The sequence below is a fragment of the Pogona vitticeps genome, chromosome 5, assembly GCF_051106095.1.
Source record: "Pogona vitticeps strain Pit_001003342236 chromosome 5, PviZW2.1, whole genome shotgun sequence".
NCBI classification, from domain to species: Eukaryota; Metazoa; Chordata; class Lepidosauria; order Squamata; family Agamidae; genus Pogona; species Pogona vitticeps.
Window position 1 is genome coordinate 137637424 of NC_135787.1, and position 25786 is coordinate 137663209.

Here is a 25786-nt window from a genome sequence, read left to right on the forward strand (position 1 = left end):
AAGGATTAACAACAATAAAATTGTTCAAATATCCACGGCAAGGAATCATAATTTGTGGAATAATACATAGCTGCATCTAGCCAAGTTCCCCAATATGTTACAACAGGTTAGGGAAGGAGAGCCAAAGTAAGAGTAATTTCTTTGAATGTTTGTACTCAAATTGGAGCTTTAATTAACATTTTTTTCCCTTTTGAAATTATCTATATCAGGATAGTTGATTTAAATCTATTTGGCCTCTCTGTGTAGACCATGTACAAGGCATGTGATATGATAATTTTTAGATATTTATTTATTTTTTGGATTTTTACCCCGCCCCTCTAGACCATGTCTACTCGGGGATAAAGAAGTGTTAGTCCTTTGGCTGCCTTAGTCATGTATGTAGGCGTGTCTGTTACAAAGAGGAGGATGTTTCCCTTTTTACACAGTTTGTCTGGAGTAGTTTCACAGAACCATCAAAGAGCAAAGCAGTAGTGGAATTGCTTACTTTTGTAGAGTTTCACATGTTAGAAGAAATACTTCAACAGACTTGTCACATTTCAGAGTGCCAGTAATAACATTAGCTACATTTACATCACTTGTTTCATCTACTGAAACCCATAACATTGTTGTCAAGAGCTGATCTTATATTTATTAATATAGCTTCATAGTATGCATCGATGCATTTTTTCCTTAGAGTTGATTCATTTGGAATCAGGTGACTAGTATAGTTTTCCAAGAAATGTCTGAGGCTAACACTACCTACTTTCAGGGGAGAAGTCTTGTTCTGCTTGAATTTTCTGAGGTTTCTTTCACATCTGTGTTATCACTGCAAAAGAGTGAATCTATGTTATTGTGCTGTCAGAAGAAGTCAACATTATGCAAGACAAGTCTAAAAATGGAGACAGCCCAAACAAAAACTAAGAACTTTAAAACTGGACTTCATACCAGCACTAAATTTTGCACAGATGTAGCAGACAGTCTGCTGTTGCTTTGTGCCAAAGTTGGGGAAATTTGAGCAAAGAGTTTCCAAGTTATGATTTTTTAGAAAAGTAAAACTGATCCCTATGAAGGAACAAGTGACTTCAAACATCCCAAATTTAAACATACCAAATAAATTGAAAAGACCAGTCTTGCTTGTCTTTAAAATGAACAGTTGACCCCTGCCACACTTTTATTTTAATTTGGAAGGAATCCAGGCTGCAGGGGCTGAAAAAAAAAGGCCTTTCAAAAGGGCAAAACAATGACTTTCTTATAAACTGAGCATGCATGGAACATGCTTAACCCCAACAAACTTGCTTTAAAGAAAGTGACACAGTCCCAGTCCCCCAGAACTGGTCATTTTGCCATGTATCTCCATACAATTTTGTGACACATATTCAAAGTTGAAGCTGTAAAATTACTGTTTTGCTTTGTAGTTGGGGATGATCTTTCTCAGTATTAGCAGAACATTGGTGTCTACATCCTGTCATAGTTTCAACAATTACACTTATCTTGTCACTATAAAATTGTCTAATACAGGGATACCTCGACTTACAAACGTAATCCGTATTGGAATGGTGTTTGTAAGTCAAAATGTTTGCAAGTCGAAGCACCATTTCCCATTGAAATGCTTGGGAATGGGATTAATCTGTTCCAGCATTTCAAAATACAATACAATACAATACAATACAATAAAATAAAATAAAAAATAAACAGAGCAAGTCCCACACTGGGACTACAAAAAATAAATAAATCCAAAAACAAAACAACACAGCACAGAAACAAAACCCTCCTGTCCAAACCCACTCTCCAAAACCCACCCAGAACAGTTTTTTAAAAAGGAAAAAGCAGCACCTTACCAGTCCGAAGCTTCCCGGGCTTCCACTGCTGCTGTGACTGCTGGCGGTGGGAGGTTTGAGCCTGGTGGGGTGCTTCAGACGCTTGCCTCCCAGCTCACCTTCTGCGCCACCCTCTGTGGGCCGATGGCGGGAAATTCAAATGGCGGAGGGTGGTGAGAAGCAAGCAGGATGCGAGCTGGGAGGCAAGCAGCCGAAGCAACCTGGCCAGCTCAACCCTCCTGGCACTGGGTGATCGCTGCCTCCACCGCATCTGGGGGCGAGCAGCCGAAGAAACCCGGCCAGCTCAAGCCTCCCGGTGTTGGGCAACCACTGCCTCCGCCGCCCCCACCGCTGCCACCAGAACACCCAGGAGGCTCAAACCTCCTGGCTCTGGGTCACCCTCACCTCCTGCCACCCCTGCCAGAGCACCGAAGAGGCTCAAGCCTCCTGGCTCTGGGTCACCTCCGCCCCCCACAAGAGCACTCAGGGGGCTCAAGCCTCCTGGCTCTTGGCTACCCCCACCGCATCCCTTTCCCTAACCATTGGGGCGAAAGAGCTACAAAGAAGCAGCTTCGTCGCCACCAACAGTTAGTAAATTTAAATTTCCTGCCCTTTTCCTCTGCCTTTTTCGGTTTGTATGTCGAAGCGCCGTTTGCAAGTTGATGCAAAATTTTGCGAGTGGAGCTGTTTGTAAGTCGAAATGTTCGTAGGTAGGGGCGTTCATAAGTCGAGGTACCACTGTAATTAAGAAAGTTAACTTCAAATTTTGGCTGCCTATATGAGTTAGTGATTTCCAAAGTGTCCTGTTGTTAGCAGCTCTGCTCAGATCTTGCAGACCAACAGCATGTCATGTTAGGTTGTTATCTCTTCCTATTGCCCCCCCCCCCCTTTCCTGGCATTATTGTCTTTTCCTGTAAGTTCTGCTAAGGTCTTACAAACTAACAGCTATGGCTTCCTTTATTGTGACAATCTGCAGCATGTTCAGTCTTGCTCTTTTCCTAGTTCTTCCCCCTTTCCCAGCATTATTGCCTTTTCTGGTCAGTACTATATTTTCATTACAGTATATGCGCATGGAAGAATAATCTCCATTTAGTCATTTTTGCTCTAGTGATGGTTCAGATTTGATAGGTTAGGCTGTTCTCCAATACCACATTTCAAATGAGTTGATTTTTGTCCCTGTCTTTCTTCACTTCGTTTCACATAGCATAGGTGATTTTGACCTTGGTTTCCAGTGGCAGTCTTTGCTAACTCTGATCCCTCCTGTTCATTAAGTCCAAAACAGTGTTTCAAAATATTTTGGCACAGTGTTTTTAGAGAAGTCACTGCTTGTATTTTTTTGTGCACACCAATTGTGTGAGTTGGTGTATGATGAGAGGTACAAGCAGCAACTCATTAACTAGTGGCACTTTGCTGTCCTAGTTGACACCAGTGTTTTTAAGCTGTCATACCTAACTAATAAGATTTTGGCCTGCCTCTCTGTGTTGCTATACGTATTTGAAGCTCATGTTAGGCTGTGAGACGGGACTTACTGAACCATACTGTGCTGGAACATTGAACACATATTCACTGATCTAGGACATTCCTACCCAGCTCTTTGACAAAAGTAGGTAAATTATTGATAGGCAACCAGTGGACTGTGTGGGGTCCCACCTGTTTTTGCAAGCCCCACAACTGAATTTACTCAGTAGAAACTGAGTGGCTGCTATACTGCTTAAATTTGGCAGTGGCAACAGCAGCAAAACCATTGCATTTTTACTTCTAAAAACGTTATGTGAATAACAGGTTGAGGTCCCTGGTGGGTTCATGGTCCTCTTTTCCTAGCATTTCTGGAAACAAAGCAAGAAGCTACAGTTCATCGGAGCTTTCCAATATGTCCGAATCTTAAAGTTGGGATAATTGTTCCTAACTGAGAGAGACTGAGAAAGTGGCTTTAAAACTGGCCTATAACAAGTTGTTTCTCTGCTCCCACAAAAAGAAAGGGTAGTGTGTGAACAAATAGGCTGCATGCACCATCACACTCTTGTGCACGTCATGGTTTAGTAAGCCAATGTTCTTGGCTTGTCATGACATATGAATATGTCACCTATCTGCCTACAGATGGCTTCCATTATAATTCAGTAAGAACAATGAACAGGGAATTTTAAAGAGGATTCTCTGAGAGAATTTCCTTTTCTCCTAGCTTCCTTCTTTTCTTGGCTATGAACTGTTTTTATTTACTAATGTTACTGACAACCAGCAGATGCTGGGGAATATGTGTAAAACTATTTTTGCACAGGGTGGATTTGATTTCAATAAATTGATTTTTAAAAAAAAAGTTAAATAAAATTTTTATATATTTTTTAAAACTTAAATACAACATTGATTTTTTTGGATTTAAATCGTGATTTAAATCCATTTGATTATTTTTTTAAAAAAACATTCATTTTTGTCCACCCTGTATTTGCAGAAGTATTTCTTAAAACCTACAATTAAAAAAATGTGTGGTGGGGGTGACTGACTGACTGACATCCAACATAAATTGTTTCAGTATTGATTCTTTTTTATTGGCTTTTATTAGTGGTAATGTAGTGCTTCAAAATACATTCTTTTAAGTTTTTGTGTGTACAGTCAGTGGGATCCAGCCAACAAATCTTATTTCAAACCTCTTTACAGGACTTATATTGCAAAATCTGAAAATACACAATGTCCAAAAAGAATTGTTGTAGAATGCAGCTCAGTCTACTTATCATCCTGTGTCTTCAGTGTGTGAGTTTGACTGCTGTATTTTCTTCTGGCTATATTTTGTCTGTAACTACTAGTACGCCGAATGAAGGGAAGCAATTTCACTGGATAGTGCAGAGATGGCAAACAGAAGAAGTATGATCATATTGCAGTAACCTTGAGTTGGAGGCAGAAGTGCTAAAGAGAAAAAAAGTCAGATTGGTGGTTGGGTGGCCAAGACACAATGTAGACATGAATCAAAGAGCTGCTATCTGAAATCAACCATAGGCAAACAACTGGTCCTAGAATTACTGAACTGTGACAAATCTCCTCTCTGAACTTGGTCTCTCTCTCTCCCTCCCTCTCTCTCCCTCTCTCTCCCTCTCCCTCTCCCTCTCTCTCTCTCTGTGTGTGTGAATAGTAGGAAAGAAGAGAACTCAGATTAAAGCTCTGCTGGTGGGTTCAGAGAAAAAAATAAAGTTTGCTATGCTAATCTGTGGGATGGGGTATCTAGATGGGATGTTGTAATAAAAGGCTCAATAGTTGGGATTTCATCAGAAGAGGCCTTCAGAAACATCTTATCCCTTTTAACACCTTTGTGAATCCATGAAGTGGATATTGGTTTTGATTAGCCATGTAGGTTTATTTTATATTTTGGGTTATTACTGTTTTGGTTTGGATCTCATTATTTTTGTTTCTGTGGGCTGGGCTGGGTTTTCAAATGCTGTTAGCCACCCAGAGTAGTGTAATGAATGGATGAATAAACAAATAATAAATAAATATGAGATAAAACCCCACATGTTGCACGTAACTTTTGCACTATCTCTGTCACATTGTCCGGATGTCATAGTTTTTAAATGGTAAGCCAAATCCCAGCCTGGTCTTCCTTAGCAAGCAGAGGCAGCATAGGAGTTCTTTGATGCTGAGTATCTGTTGCCAAGCTTATGGTTTAGAATGCTGTAATCCTTTTAAGTACCTGTGCAATAGTTAAACAGCTGGTGCAGGCTTTAGTTGCAGCTATAGCATTAGCATGTTGGGACTTGGGCTGTGCCTAGATAATAAGATGGGTCAGTGTACTACAGACCTAAGCACCTCTTATCCAGCTGGCACGGTAACCAAATACCAGCCCATCTTGATGAAGGGAAAGGGATCTAATAACATTAATTTTCTTCTAGAACAGACGGTAGAGTAACTAAAGCAAGGTTGATTGGAGTACGTTGGGATTTATACCTAATGATCTTCTGGAAGGCAGGTGCACTGGCAAGGGTAAAGATTTTGGAAGAAAAAAACAACACCAGTGTCTGAAGTAAACCATAGCTGCTGCAAGAATTTTGCCGGGAGTGGATTAGGGTTTGAACACTGCAGAATATTTTCGCTAATGACAACAAAATGAATGGGACTCATAATTCTTTTTTAATGGCCATCAGGAAATAAGAGTTAATTTCCGTTCAAATTGTAATTTTAAATCAAACTAGCCAGCTGTCAGACACCGAAACTGTTTGCACAATTCCTCCCTCCTGTATTGCACTGTGCTGTTCATGCATCCATCATCCTATTCAGTTATTAGCTGGAAACTGAATTTTGTCTTACAGCCCTATATACCATGTCAGATTAGTTTTAAAGTGGCAAAGAAGTCATAGCCAAGCATGAAAGAACAGAATGTTTTTATTTCTTTCTAACCTGAGATCGAGATGGTTAGTTTTGAAGCATTGCATGCCTACTGAAGCATCTCAAAGGCTTCTTATTGGTGTTCATTTTTCTATATTTTGGCAAGCAAGTTACTTTTATTATCTCAGAGGCAGTTTTGAACTTTAACACTAAGAAAATCCATTACAGTTCTTTGAGCCATAAGAAAAGTCTTGCAATGATCTTAGAACTGTGGAGCTGGAAGGGACCCTATAGATCATCAAGTCCAGCCCCTGTCAGTGAGGGGAACTGAAGTCCCAACGTCAGGCTCAACAACCAGATAACTAAACCACTGAGCTATCCATCAGTTCTGATATGGTGTCACCAAAATTCATTTATCATAACTTCCAGTTCGGTTTCCTTTCCCGTACAATATAAATGTCTGTTGCATTCTTACTAAATAAGTGACTGAGTAAATATTTTAAAGCCAGTTTTATCATTTCATGAATGTCTATGCAAGCTGCAAGACAAAGCAGACAATGCCTGAAATTTCCTTGGCACATCTCTTTATCTTTGATTATTCTAGGGATAGAACAATTGTCAGTTTCATTTTCTGCCACATTTACATTTTGAAGTTCTGTCTTTAAAGTATTTTTGTTCACTCTTCTTCATTTATTAATAATCCAAATTTCTATAATACCTTATGGTATAAAATAGTTCATAGAATCATGAGGTTGGAAGGGGCCTATAAGGCCATCGAGTCCAATCCCCTGCACAATGCAGGAATACAAATCAAAGGATGTCTGCCAGGTGGTTGTCTGAATTTCTCTTGAATGCCTCCAGTATTGGAGGGCTCCACCTCTTGAGGTAATTGGTTCCATTGTCATACTGCTCTAACAATTAGGAGGTTTTTCCTGATATTCATCTAAAATCTGGCTTCCTGTAACTTCAGCCCATTGTTGCATGTCCTCAGGGATGATTGAGAACAGATTCTGCCCCTCTTCTGTATGACTACTTTTCAAGTATTTGGAAATTGCTATTGTATCTCCCAGCAATCTTCTTTTTTAAGCATGCCCATTTATTTCCTAGTCTTTCCTGCTAGGACTTGGCTTCCAATCCCCTAATCATTCTTGTTGCCTTCCTCTGAACTTGTTCCAATTTTTTGGCATCCTCCTTGAAGTGGGGTGTCCAGAACTGAATATATTACTCAAGATGAGGTCTAACCAATGCTGAATTGAACATTAATGAATTTTTTAATTTTTTAAATAAATTCTTCAGAATCAAAGAGAAAAAAAACCTATCCATACCAGGTTAATTAAATAAGCATAGCTAGTGCCTGTGTGAAATTGTCTGTGTTGTACCTGCCTGCCATATAGGTGTTAAAGATCAGGAGCCTGTTGGGAACACCCTCAGCTGGTGCTCCCATGTACAGTTTCAGCACTGTCCCATGAAAAGTTTCAATTTTATTAAAAGGTTTTTGCCATCACTTGCTGATAAGAATTCTAGTATAAAACATATTAGATTTTGAAAAGCATCAAGCATTGTGGATAATTAAAATCATTACATTAACAATATTTCCTATGTACTCTTATTTGGAGGTTTGTTGTATAGTGCAAATGAAATTTCCATGCAGGACTGGGCTACATCATTATAAAGAGCACTTTTTCTAAGGAAGTACAAGCTTATTGTTACTTGTTTTCTCAATTGATCAGTGAGCACTTTGGTAGTCTTTACTCCTCATGGTACTGGCCAAATTAATTGTGAAAAAGAAAAAAGGTAAAATATCCTGACACTTTGCAGACAAACAGATTTATTTCAGTGTGAATTTTCTTGGATCAAAATCCACTTCTTTGGACATAAAGAGGGCAAATGCCACTTCCTCTGTATTTGTACATATTCCTGTGGTGGTGATGGTCATAATCAGGTAGGGATACAGATAAGAGAAAATCCTATTGAGCTTCTTTAAAAGTTGTAGATTTTTAAGGTTAATTACCTCAGGTAAACCAATCTCAGTAAACAATATCTGTTCCATATTGTGCTGCACAACAGTTTGTCTCCAAAAGTTACACCTTTCACAAGCAGCACAACAGAATTTTAGACAATGTTTTATTAACATAGGAATGGGACTATCAAGCTGTTAATTGCTTGAAGTTGCTGGTCACAGATAAAATGTATTCCAAGTCGACTTGGCTGTCACAGAAATGCAAAGTGTTGTTTCTGGGGTGGCATTCACAGTTTGTCTAGGAAAACAGCTATTTTATAACCAGAAGATATTATAGAATGCTGTGTTATTAATAAAGGAGGAAGAATGAGCTAAAATACTTTAAATTTTAAAAATACATAATATAGATGCAACATGTAGGCCAGTATCCTGTTGTGTAGCTCCACCTGTGCAATGGGAATAATGTTGTCATCAGCAGTAGAATGCTGCTGACTGAAGCGTTCTTCCTCTTCCAATTTTTGTCTGTGCAGGATTTCATTTTATTGGGCATGAGTTTGCGCATGCTGAAATCTGGAAAGAACCTGCTGCTGATAATTATGTTGCTGCCATTGCATAGGCAGAGCTAGGCAGCAGGATACTCACCATTCAACACTGTAAATCTAATGGCTGAAATCCTGTTCATTTAAGTTGTGTTGTATCAGTCTGATGTTATCGGCTGAGACAACTATTTAGAAACTGAACATTTCCTTCTCTCATCCCCTGACTCCCTCAGGTCCTGAGTAATCTCTCTCATCTTTAGGAACCCATGGGAGCTGCAGGACAGGAGAGGAAAATTTTAATTGCTGAAAATCACAGCCAAAAATGTATAATTTCTTTTCTTTTTTTTTAATGCCTTGGCTGATGACATCATCAGCCTTATGCCATGATATTTGCAGGACTACCATCAATCAGAATTATTCATGAAGTACGTGTGCCCTTGTAGTTTTGACTGCAATGGTGACAAAAGATGTCATTGTTACTTTTGTAAGGGTGCGATCACACAGGGAAGTAGATTGCAAATTAGACTGCTTCTGGTCTTGTGCCATATATTTCCCATATATATGATCATATAATGTATGGGGAAATGCCCTCCAGGCCATCCACAAGCTGATTCCAAGTTACACCTTGTTGTTCAAACTGTGGGGCTGCTACCTTTTGGGGGCCATGCTAGACTGATTCCCCAACAAATGGAAGAGTCACTTTAAGGGAGATCTCACCCATCAAAACAACCTTTTCTGGTGCAAGTCAGGTATACATGCACCTTTGCAAGCTTCCAATTCACCTCAAGAATTAAGTCTTAAGGTGAATCTGAAGTGTTTATATCACTTCACGGTTTGAAGAACCCAATCCTTGCTTGTCCTATCCTGAAGGAGGAGGTGCAACATTCTGTTCTTTGCTGGCAAGGATTGTGAGGAATTTCCTGGTGCTCTCTGTAGACTCCTCATGTTGGCAAAAACAATATTTTGCACATAATTTCTCCCCCCTTTTGCAGTTGTTTGTTAAATACTGACAGCTGATCAAATCTATTACCCCTCCCATCCATTTGTTAGCAACAGGAGACCCACTGAATGAATGGGTCACTTATTTCAACTCTCTTGATTCAGTGGCCCTACACACAGGGCCTAAATTTGGATATAGCTCTTTGTCCTGTGTAAGCTTTGGAGTTATCATGAAGCTACAGTTTGGGTCTCTAGTGGCTTAAATGAGTCGTTTCTGTTTGAGTAATTAAACTGCAGCAAATAAGCAAGGTCTTGTCTCTTGTACCACAAAATCAGTACACACTATCTTCAAAGAGAAATATTTTACATACCCTTGCAGAGCAGTCATCTGAGCCATTTTATGGGCATTAGAATCAACTTGGTCCCTTCTCACAGTGTCTGGTTATAATAGCAGTATTGATTGATTGATTGATTGATTGATCGATTTTATTTGATTTGTATCCTGCAACCACTCTGAGCGGCTTCCAATATAATACAAGCAATTAATAAAAACACATAGTTACATAAATCTACAAATGAAAATGTGGAAACCAAGAAAATAGAGTTCAAATAAATTAAAGAGAAATGAGAAGAGAGAATCAAGTATTGACTGGAGGGAAGGCCTGAGTAAACATCCATGTTTTTACTTGGCTTTTAAAGATACCCAGTGTAGGGGCCGCATGAATCTCCGGAGGAGGTTTGTTCCAGAGGTGAGGAGCCACTGCTGAGAAGGCCTGATTTCATGTCTTTTCCTTCCGGGCCTCTCTGGGCGTCAGGCCCCTCAGCCTCACCTCCTGACTTGCACGGGTGGTCCGGGTAGAGCTTGGTGGGAGTACACGTTCCACCAAATATTGAGGTCCTAAACTGTTTAGGGCTTTATAAGTAAGCATTAAAATTTTGAAGTTGATGCGGAAACGGATGGGCAGCCAATGCAATGCGGCCAGAGTAGGAGAAATATGTTGGTATTTTCTCACTCCACTAAGGAGTCTGGCTGCTGCGTTCTGCACCACCTGAAGTTTCCACATCAGCCTCAAAGGCAGCCCCACATAGAGCGTGTTACAGTGGTCTAATCTTGAGATTACGAGCGCATGCACCAAGGTGGTGAGTGCCCCCGTATCAAGGTAGGGCTACAGCCGAGCAATCCTCCAGAGATGGAAAAAAGCGGTATGGACTACCAATGTCACCTGCGTTTCCATGGTGAGTGCCGGGTCCAGATGGATCCCCAAGCTGCAAACCGCACTCTTAGCTGCCAAGGTCACCCCCACAAACGAGAGAGAGTCACCCAAGCCGCTGACCACAAGAGCACCCATCCTTAGACCCTCCGTCTTGTCCGGGTTCAATCTCAGCCCATTTTCCTGCATCCATTGCAGTATGGTCCCCAGGCAGCGCTGAAGGGACAGGACAGCATCACCTGCAGTTGGTGAAAAGGAGATGTAGAGCTGAGTGTCATCAGCATATTGATGACACGATGCTCCACACCCCCTGATAACCCCACCCAGTAGTCTCATATAGATGCTAAACAGTATTGGGGAGATAATCAACCCATGTGGAACCCCACAATTGAGACTTCATGGGGCCGAAACACTCTTCCCAAGCTGTACTCTCTGGGGACGGTCCTCCAAGAAGGAACGGAGCCAGGCAAATGCCAAGCCACCAATTCCCAACTTAGAGAGCCTCCCCAGGAGGATACCGTGATCAACCGTATCAAAGGCCACCGAGATGTTGAGGAGGACCAACAAAGATGTTTTACCCATCAGCCTCCCTCAACAGGTCATCATACAGGGCGACCAATGCCGTCTTTGTACCGTGGCGCGGCCTGAAGCCTGACTGAAATGGATCCAGGGGATCTGTTTCATCCAAATGAGTCTGAAGCTGGTCAGCCACCACCCTCTCAACCACTTTGCTAATGAAAGAAACATTGGCGAAGGGCCTATAGTTGCCAATTTCGTCCACTGCCATGTTAAGTTTCTTTCTTATGGGCCTAATGAGTGTCTCCTTGAGGGCTGGTGGAAATCGGCCCTCAAGGAAAGACCCATTTATTATTGCTGTGGCCCATTCTGTTGTTTTCAGCCTGGCTGCTTTGATTAGCCAGGCCGGGCAAGGGTCAAGGGAGGAGGTGGTGGCTCGACAGCGGTCAAGAACCTTGTCCACAGAGTCAGGCATCACAGGCTCGACTCACTATATTCAAAAAAGGAGAGAGCTCCCGGCGGAGGGCCTCCACTTTAGATTTATAAATGCTGCAAATTGGTCTGGGAAAAACTAGGCGGAGGGCCATCACTCAGACCAATTCCAGATAGGTCGCGCAACTATACAGAATAAAGTATGTCATTCATCCAGTTTGCCCATAATGTAGAGTTGAAATTACAGATGTACAGAGCATGCTCTCCTTTCCACTGTTACGTTCTACATTACAGAAAAGACTATAATATAATATAATATAATATAATATAATATAATATAATATAATATAATGTAATGTAATGTAATGTAATATAATATAATATAATATAATAATATATAATAATATAGGGATTACTGGTCAATCTGGCTTTGGAAGCCAGTGCCCCTAGGAAAGTTTCCATATTTTGTTTCTTAACGTGAACACTTTTCTTGTATGGCACAGAATTTTAAAAAATCAAAGCAAATTATAGATACTGTGGTACGTTACAACTATAGTAGAGCCATTGAATCAGTGGAACTTATAGAGATGACTCACCATATCCCCACCAATTTGGTGAGCCCACTTTAGTTGTAATTTACTAAGTTAAACAACACGATTTCAGCCAATGTGTCTTATACAAACAATTCATTTATTAAAATAGAGGAAATTAAAATTAAAATGGAGCATGAGGTGATTGATGACTTGTGAAGCAGATCATACATGCCTTTGCTAACTTGCCGTATCATGAGCAATGATGCTTCTTCCATGCAGGGTACCCGAGTAGACATGGTCCAGAGGGGCGGGGTATAAATATAAATAAATAAATAAATAAATAAATAAATAAATAAATAAATAAATAAATAAATAAATAAATACTTGGCTTTGATCCAACCTGTTAGGCTAAAATCAAGGTCTAGAAAATTGGATTATAATACAATATCCCTTGGTGTATGATTGTGGATCTACTTGCCATGGTGATTGGTGGTGTTTGCGGTACTGCTTGATGCAAAGCCACTTCGTTAACAATTAGTACTCATTAGAATCATTTCCTGGTATTGATTTTTAGAAAACATTTTACAAAACGCTTTTCAAAAGAGAGAGAGAGAGAGAAAAGGAAGGAAAAACTAGTACTTTATCAGTTAAACATATTAGAAGCTGGTGTCAAGATTACCTTGATTGATTTCATTGGCTATTAAGTAATTATTTTTGCACTAGTTTCCACCTGCCATTCCATTACGTTGAAAATGGTTCAGAACAAGAGACTATTTAATTTAATTAGTGAATATATCAGAAAACATTAGTTAGAAACAAAAGTCCTGAAAATGACCATGGGTTTACAATGGTTTGAATGCTTAATTTGAGAAGTACTCTGATCAATTGCATGTTGTAAAACTCAGGACATAGTAGTAGTTTTAAGTGTGAGGAATTTGCACTGCTTTTTAGGATCCAAGTTTAATTTTAAATCTGTCCTTGCTTTTATGAACATGGTGAGAATTGTGGAGCCATTAAAATTCAGTTGACAAATGGCGAAATTAGGCTTCATGGCAAGCTCTCACAGAAGCTTTTTAATATTTAAAAATAAAGATTCTATAATTACTTGCATTCATATTCAGTCCAAACTTGCATTCCTTCTCTCAGTTACTCAAAATGTTTCTCATATATATACCCGGTGTGTTTTGGAGCAAGTGATGAACTAGGACTCTGGAGAACAGGGTTGAGATCACCACTTGGCCATGGAAACTCACTGGGGGAGTGGAACTGGTAAAACCGCTCCTTAAATAACCCGCTTACATTGAAAGTCATATTTAGGAACACTATAACTTGGTTCCAATAACTTGACTGCAAATAACTAACTACACACACACACACTCATACATATGGAGATATATACATAGAGTTATATATAATGAGATATACCAATTCTAAAAATTTTACTAACTCAGTGTTACAGAAGTGGTAGCTCTAATCACAACAACGTGGAAGTGCTATTCACAAAATACTTTCAAAGGTGCCTTGTGCAGTGGTCTCAAAGGAAACGGCAGATCCTTGTTGCCCTGCTATAATACCAGGCAATTTGCACATATATAACTTTATTTTCTGTAAGGATAAACAGAATTCCATCCAGTGGAACATACATTTCTGGTTATTTTCCTGTCTATCCATCTCTGCCTGTCATTTACCACTTATAAAACCCTATATGGTTTGGGTCCAGACTATCTGAAGGACTATCTTCCTGTATGAGCCTTTGTGGGGTATAAGATCTGCATAGGATACCCTTTTCTCTGTCCCATTGCCATCACAGGCATGTTTGATGGGGACATGAGAGAAGGCCTTTTCTATGGCTACTTTCAATGCTCTCTCTCTTGGAAAGCTAGGTTAGCCCCCTTCCTTTTATTCTTCCATCAATAGTTGGACCCACCTCTTCAAGTTGACTTTTAACAACTATAGGCGAGTCCCTGGTTGCTAGTCTTTGCTTTTCTAAGTTACTTTTACAGTTTTTAAATGTTTTCATATACTTAATGAATTTTAATCATTCCAGTTTAGTTGCTTTTTAATTAGTAATTTATTGAGTTTTCAGCATTACTTTTTTTACTCGTAATACTGTATTGTGAGTTTGGAGAAAGGTGACATTTTAATTAAGTAATCTTGTCACCATACTAATATAGGGTCCAGTCTGAAGACTGTCACTACCATACATGTGAATTACAGTGATTTTCTTGGAGCTATAAACGAAGAAGGTGCCTATCATCATGCTATCAGTATCTCCTACCTGTACAGGTGATCATATGAGACAGTACCTGTGACAAACCCAGACCTACTGGGATCTGCCACACGTTAACTAAGCTGCCACCAACCATTCCCTATAAGAAGTCACACAGACCAGGGATGGATTTTTAAACAAATAAAGAACAAGGTTTATTTAAATCACACACAGGGAAAATAAAATAATCAGGTGAATAAGATAAAGTAACGTGGCTTATTCTCATTCATACATGCATACAGCTTGGTTCACACAGAACCCTTAACTTGAAGCACAGACCCTGGACCTATCAGTTCTGGCTAACCAACAGACACCTGAACCTATCAGGTTGGTACTCTGACACACAGTAGTACCCTGTCTGACACACAGACTCCCACACCAGCTTCTTCTTCCCAGCTGCTGCTTCTTCACATCCCAGCGTCTACCTGCTTCACCACACAGGCTTCACATATATATACAGTACAGCCCCTCCTCCTGATGTCCCGCCTTCCACTCCCCATAGGATGGAACTTTCCCTCCAAACCCTTGACAGACAGGTAACATCAGTGCTGTATGTAACACCTCCCCTCTTTATAAGTTGTTTTGTAGGGGGAAAGCTAAGGTGCTTTTTCCCAAAAAACAACCTGGATAAAACACACAACAACAGTTATACATACCATATCATACTTACTTATACTTACATTCTAAGTTAACCATAGCAATTAGGCATTTAAACATTTACCATATACATTACATCAATTTACCTTTATTCATACAAACCAAGTTCAAAAAACAGGTACATTTAACTTTTTGTCACCAACATATATACATAGTCCATGTTTCTTTCGCCGTCTTCATTCTTCAGGTCTTCTTGACAAGGCGTCAGCAACACAGTTCACTGACCCTCTGACCACCTTCACTTCAAAGTCATAGTCTTGCAGGTTTAAAGCCCACCTCATAAGTTTGCTATTGTGGGTTTTCATTGTCTTTAACCATTGCAGTGGTGAATGGTCAGTGCACAGAACAAAATGTCTTCCCCAGATGTAAGGCTTGGCCTTCTGGATCGCGTAGACTATGGCCAAACACTCTTTCTCCACGGTTGCCAAATGTCTCTCACCTTTTTGAAGTTTCCTACTCAGGTAGGACACTGGATGCTGGTCACCATTCTCATCCTCCTGGCACAGAACTGCTCCTACCCCGCTGTTAGATGCATCGGTGTAGATGATGAACTCCCGGTCGAAGTCTGGAGCCCGCAGCACTGGATAGTTGATGAGCGCCTGCTTCAACCTCTGGAACGCCTCCTCACAGTCGCTGGTCCACGGGATGCGGTCATCAGCCTTCTTCCTCGTCAGATCGGTCAGCGGAGCCGCAATCTCGCTAAACCTCGGGATGAACTTTCTGTAGTAGCCCACCAACCCAAGAAATGATTTGACCTTTTTCTTGGTGTTGGGTCTAGGCCAATCACGAACAGCTTCTATTTTGGCCTCCAGGGGTTTTATCATTCCTCCCCCTACCATATGACCCAAGTATTTTATTTCTGGGCTACCCAGCTGCAGTTTGTTCTCTTTGCAGGGCCTAGGCCAAAGCACTTCCTCCCCTGGATTAAAGTGCCTCTCACTGGCTCTCTGGTCAACCCAAGCTTTCTTTCTGACCTTTTGAGCTTGCAGGGTCTCTGCTGCTAGCTCTAGATTTCTCTTTAGGTCATTCATCAAGGTGTCTATGTATGTCACAACGTCTTGTGGGTCATCCTGGGTGATCTGCTCCCAATTTTGTTTGATCAAATCAAGGGGCCCTTTCACCCTTCTCCCAAATAAAAGTTCAAATGGACTGAACCCGGTCCGGTACTGGCTTGTGGCACTGATCGATAAGCAAACAAAAGGGATTGCAGCTTCTGGTCCCAATTGTTTGGATTCTCTGCCAAGTAAGCCCTAATCATGCGCATTAGAGTCCCATTGAACTTCTCAGTTAACCCATTACTTTCAGGATGATAGGCAGTGGTTTCCTTGTGCTTAATTCCACAGATTTGCCATAAGCGTTTCATGAGCTTTGATGTGAACGATGCTCCCAAATCTGTGATTATTTCTGAGGCAAATCCCATCCTGGACATATACCCCACCAAGGCATCTGCCACTGTGTTAGTTTCAATGTTAGTCAAGGGTATGGCTTCAGGGTACCTCGTGGCATGGTCCACAATTGTGAGAATGAACCTGTTCCCCCTCTTTGTGGCCTTGGGCAAAGGTCCCACAATATCCACCCCTATGCATTTGAACGGAGTGTCAATCACAGGCAAAGGGCACAACTTTGCTTTGGTCCTGTCACGGCTATTCCCCTGCCTTTGACACACATCACATTGTTTACAGAACTCCCTGATCTGCCTCCCTATGTCAGGCCAGTAGAAATTCTGTGTGATTCTCTGCTGTGTCTTGTTCACCCCTAAGTGCGCAGCAAACATGTCAGAGTGCCCCCTTTGTAAGATCATGGGGCGATACTTTTCAGGTACCACCAGCTGACTTCTGATCCCATCTCCCCCTTTTGAGATATTCCTCAGGGTTTCTCTATATAAAATCCCCTTTTTCTCCAGAAATCTCACTGGGGTTTCAGGTGTTAGCTGGGCGTCAGTCACCTGTTCAAAACACTTTTGAAGAGTGGCGTCTGCCTTTTGCTCTTGTCCAAATCTGCTGTCTGTGGTTAAGGTTTCCACCACAGCTTCTGAACTCCCCTCTGCTTCCGTCTCTGGCTCATCATTACCCCCCTGAACTGTCCCCGTGGTGGCTTGTGAACGTGTAATCACTAGCACCCTTTTCACATGTTCAGCCAGGTCATTTCCCACGAGCACGGCTGCTGGCAAAGTCGATGAAATCGCTAGCCGCCAAACTCCCCTCCAGCCTTGAAAGTTCACAGGTACCTCCGCGACTGGCAGAGAGATTACCTGCCCCTCAATCCCTGCCACCTTCATGCTCTCATTTGGGATTACATATTCCCTAGGAATAATATCTGGATGGCACAGGGTCACCTGAGAACAAGTGTCCCACAGCCCCCGATACTGACGGTCAAGTATTCCTACGTCCACCCCTGCTGTCTCAAACAACTGAGAATCTGTTCTCACGAGCAAGCATCGCTTGACCTCTACAAGAGGACCATTTTCCTCAGCCTGATCAGCAGATGTAGCTGTTCCAGATTGAGTCGCCATGGCAACAGGCTCCCTCAGTGACAATGAGCCTTGCTCTTTCTGGACACAGAACACAGCTTTTGGCTTGGTTCCACTCGACTCCTGAGGCACCATTCCTTTTAGCTGCTTTAATTTCTCACACTCTGAGATTAGATGGCCCTTTCCCTGACAGAAATAACATTTTCTGGTGTATTTTGATTCTCTCTCATCTTGTTTTGGTTTTCCCTCCAAAATCTGAGGTCTTGGTTTCATGTCTGAGGGCTTCCCTTCACCATGGGCCCCTCCCCCTTGCTGGCTTTTCCCTGGTCCCTGAGAGTACTTGCTGTAGGTTTCTTTGGGTTTACCTACAGATTTCTCCTCACCTAAGGGCTTTCTTATCTGGTGAATAAAATCTGCAATCTCGGCGGCTTCTGCCACAGATTTTGGTTTCCTTTCCCTCACCTGGAATTTCAATTCCCCATGCAGGACTGAATAGAACTGCTCCAGCGCTATCAAATCTTTAAGCTGTTGAAAGGTCTCTGTCCCCTCCTGAGATAGCCATTTCTCAAGCAGCCTCACCAATTGGGCCCCCACTTGGGTAAAAGTCTGTTCTGGCTTCTTGGTGATTGACCTGAATCTTTGTCTCAGTTGTTCCGCATTTATCCCATGTCTTGCAAACACCAGTTTTTTAAACTCTGCAAAATCTCTCATCAGTTCCTCAGGCATCTCGGCATAGACATCAGCCAGGCTACCACTGATTAAAGATCGCATGATGGTCATCTTCTCAGTTTCCCTCACTGAGAAGTCCACAAACGCTCTTTCCACTAAGGAAAAGAACACCTCAGGACAATCTCCCTTGTGGTACACAGGGAATTTCTTCAGGTCAGCCTTTGACAATTGGCCTCCCTCAGAATCCCTATTGTTATTATTATTCTGGTTCATCATTTCCAATTTCCTTAATTCAAACGCCATCCTTTCTTTTTCCAGAGCAATTTTCTCTCTCTCCATTCTTTCTTCCCTCTCCATTCTCTCTCTCTCTCTCTCTAATTCAAATTGCCGCTGTTTCTCTCTTTCCCTTTCCTCCATTTCCCTCACCCTCAGTTCATGCTGTTGGGCTATGAGTATTTTTCTGAGTTCTGGGTTTTGTTCTCCCGTGCTGTCACCTTGCACTGAGCCAAATTCATCCTCAGAACCTTGGTCAATCTGGGGGTCTTTCACTTCACCCCTTTCTGCCATCTGGCTTCGAGTCAAGGGCATACTCCCCCCCAGAACAGGCTGCTTTAAAAAGTCAAGCCTCAAAATAAAACGACCACTTTTTTTTTTTTTGCCTCAGAAGCAGCTTTCCCTATAGAATGCTGCTGTCCTTCAGCACTTAACTTGCAACTGTAGCAAGTTGGAGTCTACCCCCCTCTGCTGGGCCTCTCAGCAGGCAAGCTAGCTCACTTCTACTTTACAATTTTGCCTCAGCTTTTTTCCCGCCAAAACAGGCTGCCTCAGAGCACTCTAATCTAGTCTCCCCAGTTGGCACGTTCTTCCACTAGCGCACCTCCCCGTGAGGTACACCTAGAAGATTACCTACGCGCCTCAGATTGTCCCTGACTAGACCCCCCTTGCTCTGGGCACTCTTGCCAAGGCTTTGCTGGACCACTGGACAACTGGACCAGTCGTATCCCACACGCTGGACACCAATCAATGTGACAAACCCAGACCTACTGGGATCTGCCACACGTTAACTAAGCTGCCACCAACCATTCCCTATAAGAAGTCACACAGACCAGGGATGGATTTTTAAACAAATAAAGAACAAGGTTTATTTAAATCACACAGGGAAAATAAAATAATCAGGTGAATAAGATAAAGTAACGTGGCTTATTCTCATTCATACATGCATACAGCTTGGTTCACACAGAACCCTTAACTTGAAGCACAGACCCTGGACCTATCAGTTCTGGCTAACCAACAGACACCTGAACCTATCAGGTTGGTACTCTGACACACAGTAGTACCCTGTCTGACACACAGACTCCCACACCAGCTTCTTCTTCCCAGCTGCTGCTTCTTCACATCCCAGCGTCTACCTGCTTCACCACACAGGCTTCACATATATATACAGTACAGCCCCTCCTCCTGATGTCCCGCCTTCCACTCCCCATAGGATGGAACTTTCCCTCCAAACCCTTGACAGACAGGTAACATCAGTGCTGTATGTAACAGTACCAATCATCTTTCGAGGTGAGGACTTAGGTTAAGAGATGCAGCATAGAGTTGAGAGACCTTATACTCTTACCATGCTCCTCCTGCATGTTTATATCCAGTAAAGCAATCCACAAATGGATTGGCTTTTTCTGCTGCAGCAGCAATTTTATGGGATTCCTGGCACCAAGAACTCCATGTATCTTCCAGCACACTTTCTTGGTATTTCACTGATGTTGGAAGACTTGCTGGGGCTCGTTAGTCAGCCATTACATTCCATTGTGGGTGAAAGGTATAGTTAGAAATATTGATGTAAATAAAATAAACACAAGTATAGACCACGGTATCCTCCTGGGGTGGCTCTCCGAATATGGAATTGGTGGCCTCGCTTTGGCATGGATCCGTTCCTTCTTGGAGGACTATCCCCAGAGAGTGCAGCTTGGTGGGATGACTTCCACCCCGTGGATCCTCAATTGTGGGGTTCCACAGGGGTCGATCATCTCACCAATGCTATTTAAATCTATATGAGGCCACTGGCTGATGACACCCAGCTTCACCTCTCCTTTTTTCCTACTGCAGTGGATGCTGTTCCGACCCTTGAACACTGCTTGGGGACTGTTCTGGAGTGGATGAGGGCAAATGGACTGAGGTTGAATCTGGACAAGATGGAAACCTTGCATGTGGGCAGCCCCGGGGTCAGTGGGTTGGGAAACTTTCTCTCCTTTGGGGGAGTGACTCTTCCCATGAAGAGTGAGGTTCGCAGCTTGGGCATCTGCCTGGACCCGGATCTCACCATGGAAACCCAGGTGCCATCTGTGGTTCGGGCAGCCCATTTCCATCTTTGGAGGATTGCCCAGCTGCATCCCTATCTAGACATGGGGGCACTCATGATGCTGATTCATGCCTCATAATCTCAAGAATAGACTACTGCAGTGTTCTCTACATGGGGCTACCTTTGAGGCTGATGTGGAGACTTCAATTGGTCAAGAATTCGGTGGTCAGATTAACAACTGGGGTGAAGAAATTCCATCACATCTCCCCCACTCTGGTCGCCCTTCATTGGCGACTGGTTCATTTCCTCATCGACTTCAAGGTTATGATGATAACATTCAAAGTCCTAAATGGTTTAGGACCTTGGTACCTATCAGAACACCTGCTCCCAGCCAGATCTGTCCATAATACCCATTCTTCACATGCAGGATGGTTGAGGGCCTTGGTCCTGAAGGTGGCCCGGAGGGAAAGAACAAGAAACCGGGCCTTCTTGGTGGTTGAGATCTGCCTGGCATCCTCGCTGGATGGGTTCAAAAGAGCATTGAAGACCTGGCTCTTTGAGCAGACTTTCCGGAGTATTAAGATCTTGGCCTCCCTTTTACCATCCTTTCTGCCATCCTCTCCATCACCCTTTTTACCACCTTCATTGCCACCTGTTTTAATTTACACTATTTGGTTATGTATTAATTTAATTTTTACCAACTACTGTACAATTGCACTCATTTCACATGCTAGCAAGGTTATGTTCAAAATCCTCCAAGGCTTGAGTAGTATGTGGACTGGGAACTCCCAGAAATACAAACTGGATTTCGAAGGGGCAGAAGAACTAGAGATCAAATTGCTAACATGCACTGGATTGTGGAAAAAGCCAGAGAGTTCCAGAAAAACATCTACTTCTGCTTCATTGACTACGAAAAATTTGACTGTGTGGACAACAGCAAATTATGGCAAGTTCTTAAAGAAATTGGAGTGCCTGACCACATTATCTATCTCCTGAGAAACCTACATGTGGGACAGGAAGCAACAATTAGAACTGGATATGGAACAACTGATTGGTTCAAAATTGGGAAAGGAATACGACAAGGCTGTATGTTGTCCCCCTGCTTTTTTTAACGTATATGCAGAATACATCATGTGAAAGGCAGGACTGGATGAATCTCAAGCTGGAATTAAGATTCCCGAAAGAAATATCAACAACCTCCAATATGCAGATGATACCACTCTGATGGCAGAAAGTGAGGAGGAATTAAAGACCCTCTTAATGAGGGTGAAAGAGGAGAGTGCAAAAAACAGTCTGAATGTCAACATTCAAAAAAAAGATCATGGCCACCGGTCCTATCACCTCCTGGCAAATAGAAGGGGAAGATATGGAGGCAGTGACAGATTTTACTTTCTTGGGCTCCATGATCACTGCAGATGGTGACAGCAGCCACAAAATTAAAATACGCCTGCTTCTTAGGAGGAAAGCGATGACAAACTTAGAGAGCATCTTAAAAAGCAGAGGCATCACCTTGCCGACAAAAGTCTGCATAATCAAACCTATGGTTTTTCCAGTAGCGATGTATGGAAGTGAGAGCTGGACCATAAAGAAAACTGACCACCGAAGAATTGATGCTTTTGAATTGTGGTGTTGGAGGAGGTTCTTGAGAGTCCCCTGGACTGCAAGGAGACCAAACCTATCCATTCTAAAGGAAACCAACCCTGAGTGCTCTCTGGAAGGACAGATCCTGAAGGTGAGGCTCCAATACTTTGATCATCTCATGAGAAGAGTAGACTCCCCAGAAAAGACCCTGATGTTGGGAAAGTGTGAAGGCAAGAGGAGAAGGGAACGACAGAGGATGAGATGGTTGGACAGTGTCATTGAAGCTACCAACATGAATTTGAACAAACTCCGAGAGGCAGCGGAAGACAGGAGGGCCTGGCGTGCTCTGGTCCATGGGGTCATGAAGAGTGGGACACAACTAAACGACTACACAACAACAACAACAATATTCTTGCTGATATTGTTGTTAGCTGCCCAGAGTGGCCTGGTTGCCAGATGGCATGGGATATAAATTCAATAAATAAATAAATACATAAATAAATTATTAATATGCAAGATTTGTGGTATGTGTGACATGGTACCTGTAATTCCTATATGTGTGAGTATGCATAGTGAGTGTGTATGTGGATATATTATCATTGTAGTTATCATTATTATTATTTATTATTTATCACTCATCCATTTTTCCCCAGAATATCTTGAAGTCTTCATGTACATGATTTTAGCCTTGGACATTTTCTGTCACAAAAGAAAATGCATGTATAGTGTTAGAATATGCTTCCTTCTAATTTTAGTGTACAAACAGATTTTATAGCAGTGTGCAAATGAAGAATGCAGTATAACCATCTGGATATGTTTTATTTTTCATCCTTGTTTCTTTAAAAAAACAACAATAATCTTTCAGTAATGCAACCCTTGCCCCACATAAATTGTTTGAAAACAAGTTGGCCAAGGTGGAGATCAGTCCCAATCCAAGATTGTCTTGTTTCCTCAAAATTTCCCCTCATGAGTTATACTTCAGATCCTAAAGTTAAAGGAGGGTCACCACTTTTAGAAAAGTCTCCCCAGTATGCTCCATCGTTCATAAAACAAAGGTATTAGTGACACATGTATTTTGTTTAACCATGCTACATTTACTTCTTAATTAGTGAATATTCATCTGTTATCAGTGGCAGCGATGATACCCCTCCCTGCTAACACATTCTGTCATAAATAATCAATGAGGCTGTATTAATATTCATGAGGTGGAATCTGTGTAGTCATGTGCACTGATGCAGAGACAGGGGGAGTGTTGCTGCGAACTGAGATGAAACTCTGTGTATGTCTGTGTGGATGCATGAGTGTAAGACACTTAGGGAAGAGGAAGAAGAGCATGCTGCTTTGCACAGACTCCCCTGGCTTGTGCTTCCAGCGAACAGTGTGGCATGTCTGTGTTCCTGCACCGGAGTGACTGATGACAAACAGTAGTCAAGTCTGGAGGGTTCTTCCTGGTCTGTGCATTTGCGTCTCAGTTCTTGGGATATTAGAAGCATTGCTCTATCATCATTTCTTCTTAGAATGGGTTGCAATCTGTGCAGTTTTCAGAAGAGGGAGGAACACTACAAACTGCTGTATGAAGTTTCTCAGGTGAGTGCAGAAGCTGTTGCTAGTGCCAGCAGCTCTCTGAGAGAGGGGGGGGGGATTTGGTCTGTCTGTGTGGTTCTTGGTGTGTGAGTATACATGCCTGCTTCCATGTTTTGGGTTGGTTCCTGATTTTCAGGTTTCTCACCACGCCTGCTGAAATTGACTTCCTCTGGTTTTCTTTTCAAAATGCTGTGCCTCTTTGCCAGATTTCCAGTCAGACACCTGCATTACCATTGAACCTTATCCATAATGCGCACAGAGAGTCTTTAGCTTTGGTAAGTGAATCCTCTGCCAGTTACACTGATGATGCTTTTGCAGCTGTTAGGGATTTAACAGGTCTTTGGTTTCAGGTATTGTCAACTCGCTGAATCAAGTTTATGGCTTAGCATGAGCTAGCTAGGTTATAGGGTGCCTGGTGTTTTAAATTAAAAACCATAGTGATTTGAACTGTTTTTCTTTCTCTCGTGTAGAATAGAGATAAATTTGCCTGTTTCCAATGACTTGTGCTTTTATCATCTGTTCCGCTATCTCTGGAGCTGCTTCCCTGCCATTTGGCAGAGAGCGTAATTTATACAGTACTTATTGAAGTGTGTGTGTCCCAGCGGCAGGAATGTTTCTGTAAACCTGCTAACTTGTGCTGGCTGTGTAATCATCCTAAGAGGGAAAGGGAGAAAGACAGTTAGTGCAATATCCTATAATTTTATACAAGTGGAATAGCATCTGTATTTGATTTGGATGGATTTTGTTCTGACAAGGCTTTTGCTGGGGGAATCTGGCAGATGAAAGTTTAGTGCCTGTCAGCATCTGTTCCCTTCTTCTTTGTAATTTGTCCTTGCTTTGACATGTCGTTGTTGACAGAAGCTGAAGGCTTCCAGTTTTTGACTGCCCTGTTGATGACGGGCTAAGGACTTGAGGACAAAACAGCTTCGAATGTTGGTGGTCTGTTGGCACAGCAGTAGCTAAATGCCCATTGCCTAGTGTGTCTCCCCAACTCTCACCCCCCCTGCAACAAATTCTTCTTGACATGATTCATTTCACAGTGGACTAATTACAAAGTGGATTCTTTGCACATGAAACATCCTCCTCAGTTGCAGTGTTAATGCACATTTTCATGGTAATGTGATCAGAGCCTCATTAGCCAGTTTCCAAAACGATCCTCTGCATTAATTAAATATAAAAATGACTCTTTTTATCACCATGGAGGTGGGGGGGAGAAGATAAGCATTGTCATTTATGGCTCGGGACAATATCTCCACTTCTTAAAGGGAAGAAATAAAGAAGGGGGACCCCCCACAATAGCAAGTACTTCCACAGTCTTAAAAATAACATTCAGAGGCAGATAACCTATCAGTTGTATTTGGATCCAGAAAATGAACTCTAGGTGGAACACTTTCCTGCATTTTAAAAGTAATTCCATCATGACATTTTTCCCTGAGAGCAGCAATATGGGGAGTAGAAAAGTAGCACTTCTTTTCTTCTCTTATCCCACTCCTTTCAGACTCTGTCTAGCCAAAGAGACCTAAAAATACAAAATCTAAATACCTCAGTAGATTATGGTGCTGCACATCAAAGGAGCTAGGCTGTGTTATAAGAAAACAGATCAAATATTTCTCTGAATTTCATAAGGAATATATAACTACACTGGTGCTAGGGAATATATTAAGTACCTTTTCTAAAATTTGCTTGAAGTGACATTAAATACTAAAGCTATTTTTCAGCGTGCAAAAGTCGCTGCCTTTTGTTGGGGGATTCCTGAGTTATTTATCCTTTTATTTGTTTCCTTCTCTGCCGGCTTTCATGATAAAGAAACAACAGAGAAGGGAAATGAATTACCACTTTCACTTTAACCCTGGTATTTCCCTGATAAGGCATAATCCGTAGAAGAATCTGAGCGAGTCTTCCCGGAGAGCAATGGGCAATCAAACCAGCAGCTTTTGCCCTATGGATTGTATAGGAAATGTCACTGATAAGGGCATTTAAAGAGAACAATAATTTACCACATTGTATTATTTACAGAGTAGATCTT

At 41.9% G+C, this 25786-nt stretch overlaps 1 protein-coding gene across 3 annotated transcripts in view; it reads left to right on the top strand.

Annotated features, from left to right (window-relative positions):
• The window catches only part of PDZRN4 (PDZ domain containing ring finger 4), a 311285-nt gene that overhangs the window by 116780 nt on the left and 168719 nt on the right, over positions 1-25786 (top strand). The window contains exon 1 of one of the 3 annotated variants that reach the window (XM_078376859.1): positions 20001-23763. The exons of 1 other annotated variant lie outside the window; for it this stretch is intronic. In XM_078376859.1, coding sequence (XP_078232985.1) covers positions 23695-23763 — 69 coding nt within the window. In that variant the 5' untranslated portion in view covers positions 20001-23694. Of the gene's footprint in view, positions 1-20000; positions 24036-25786 lie in introns of those variants that run through there. One more of the 3 variants, XM_078376860.1, reaches the window with a different exon arrangement.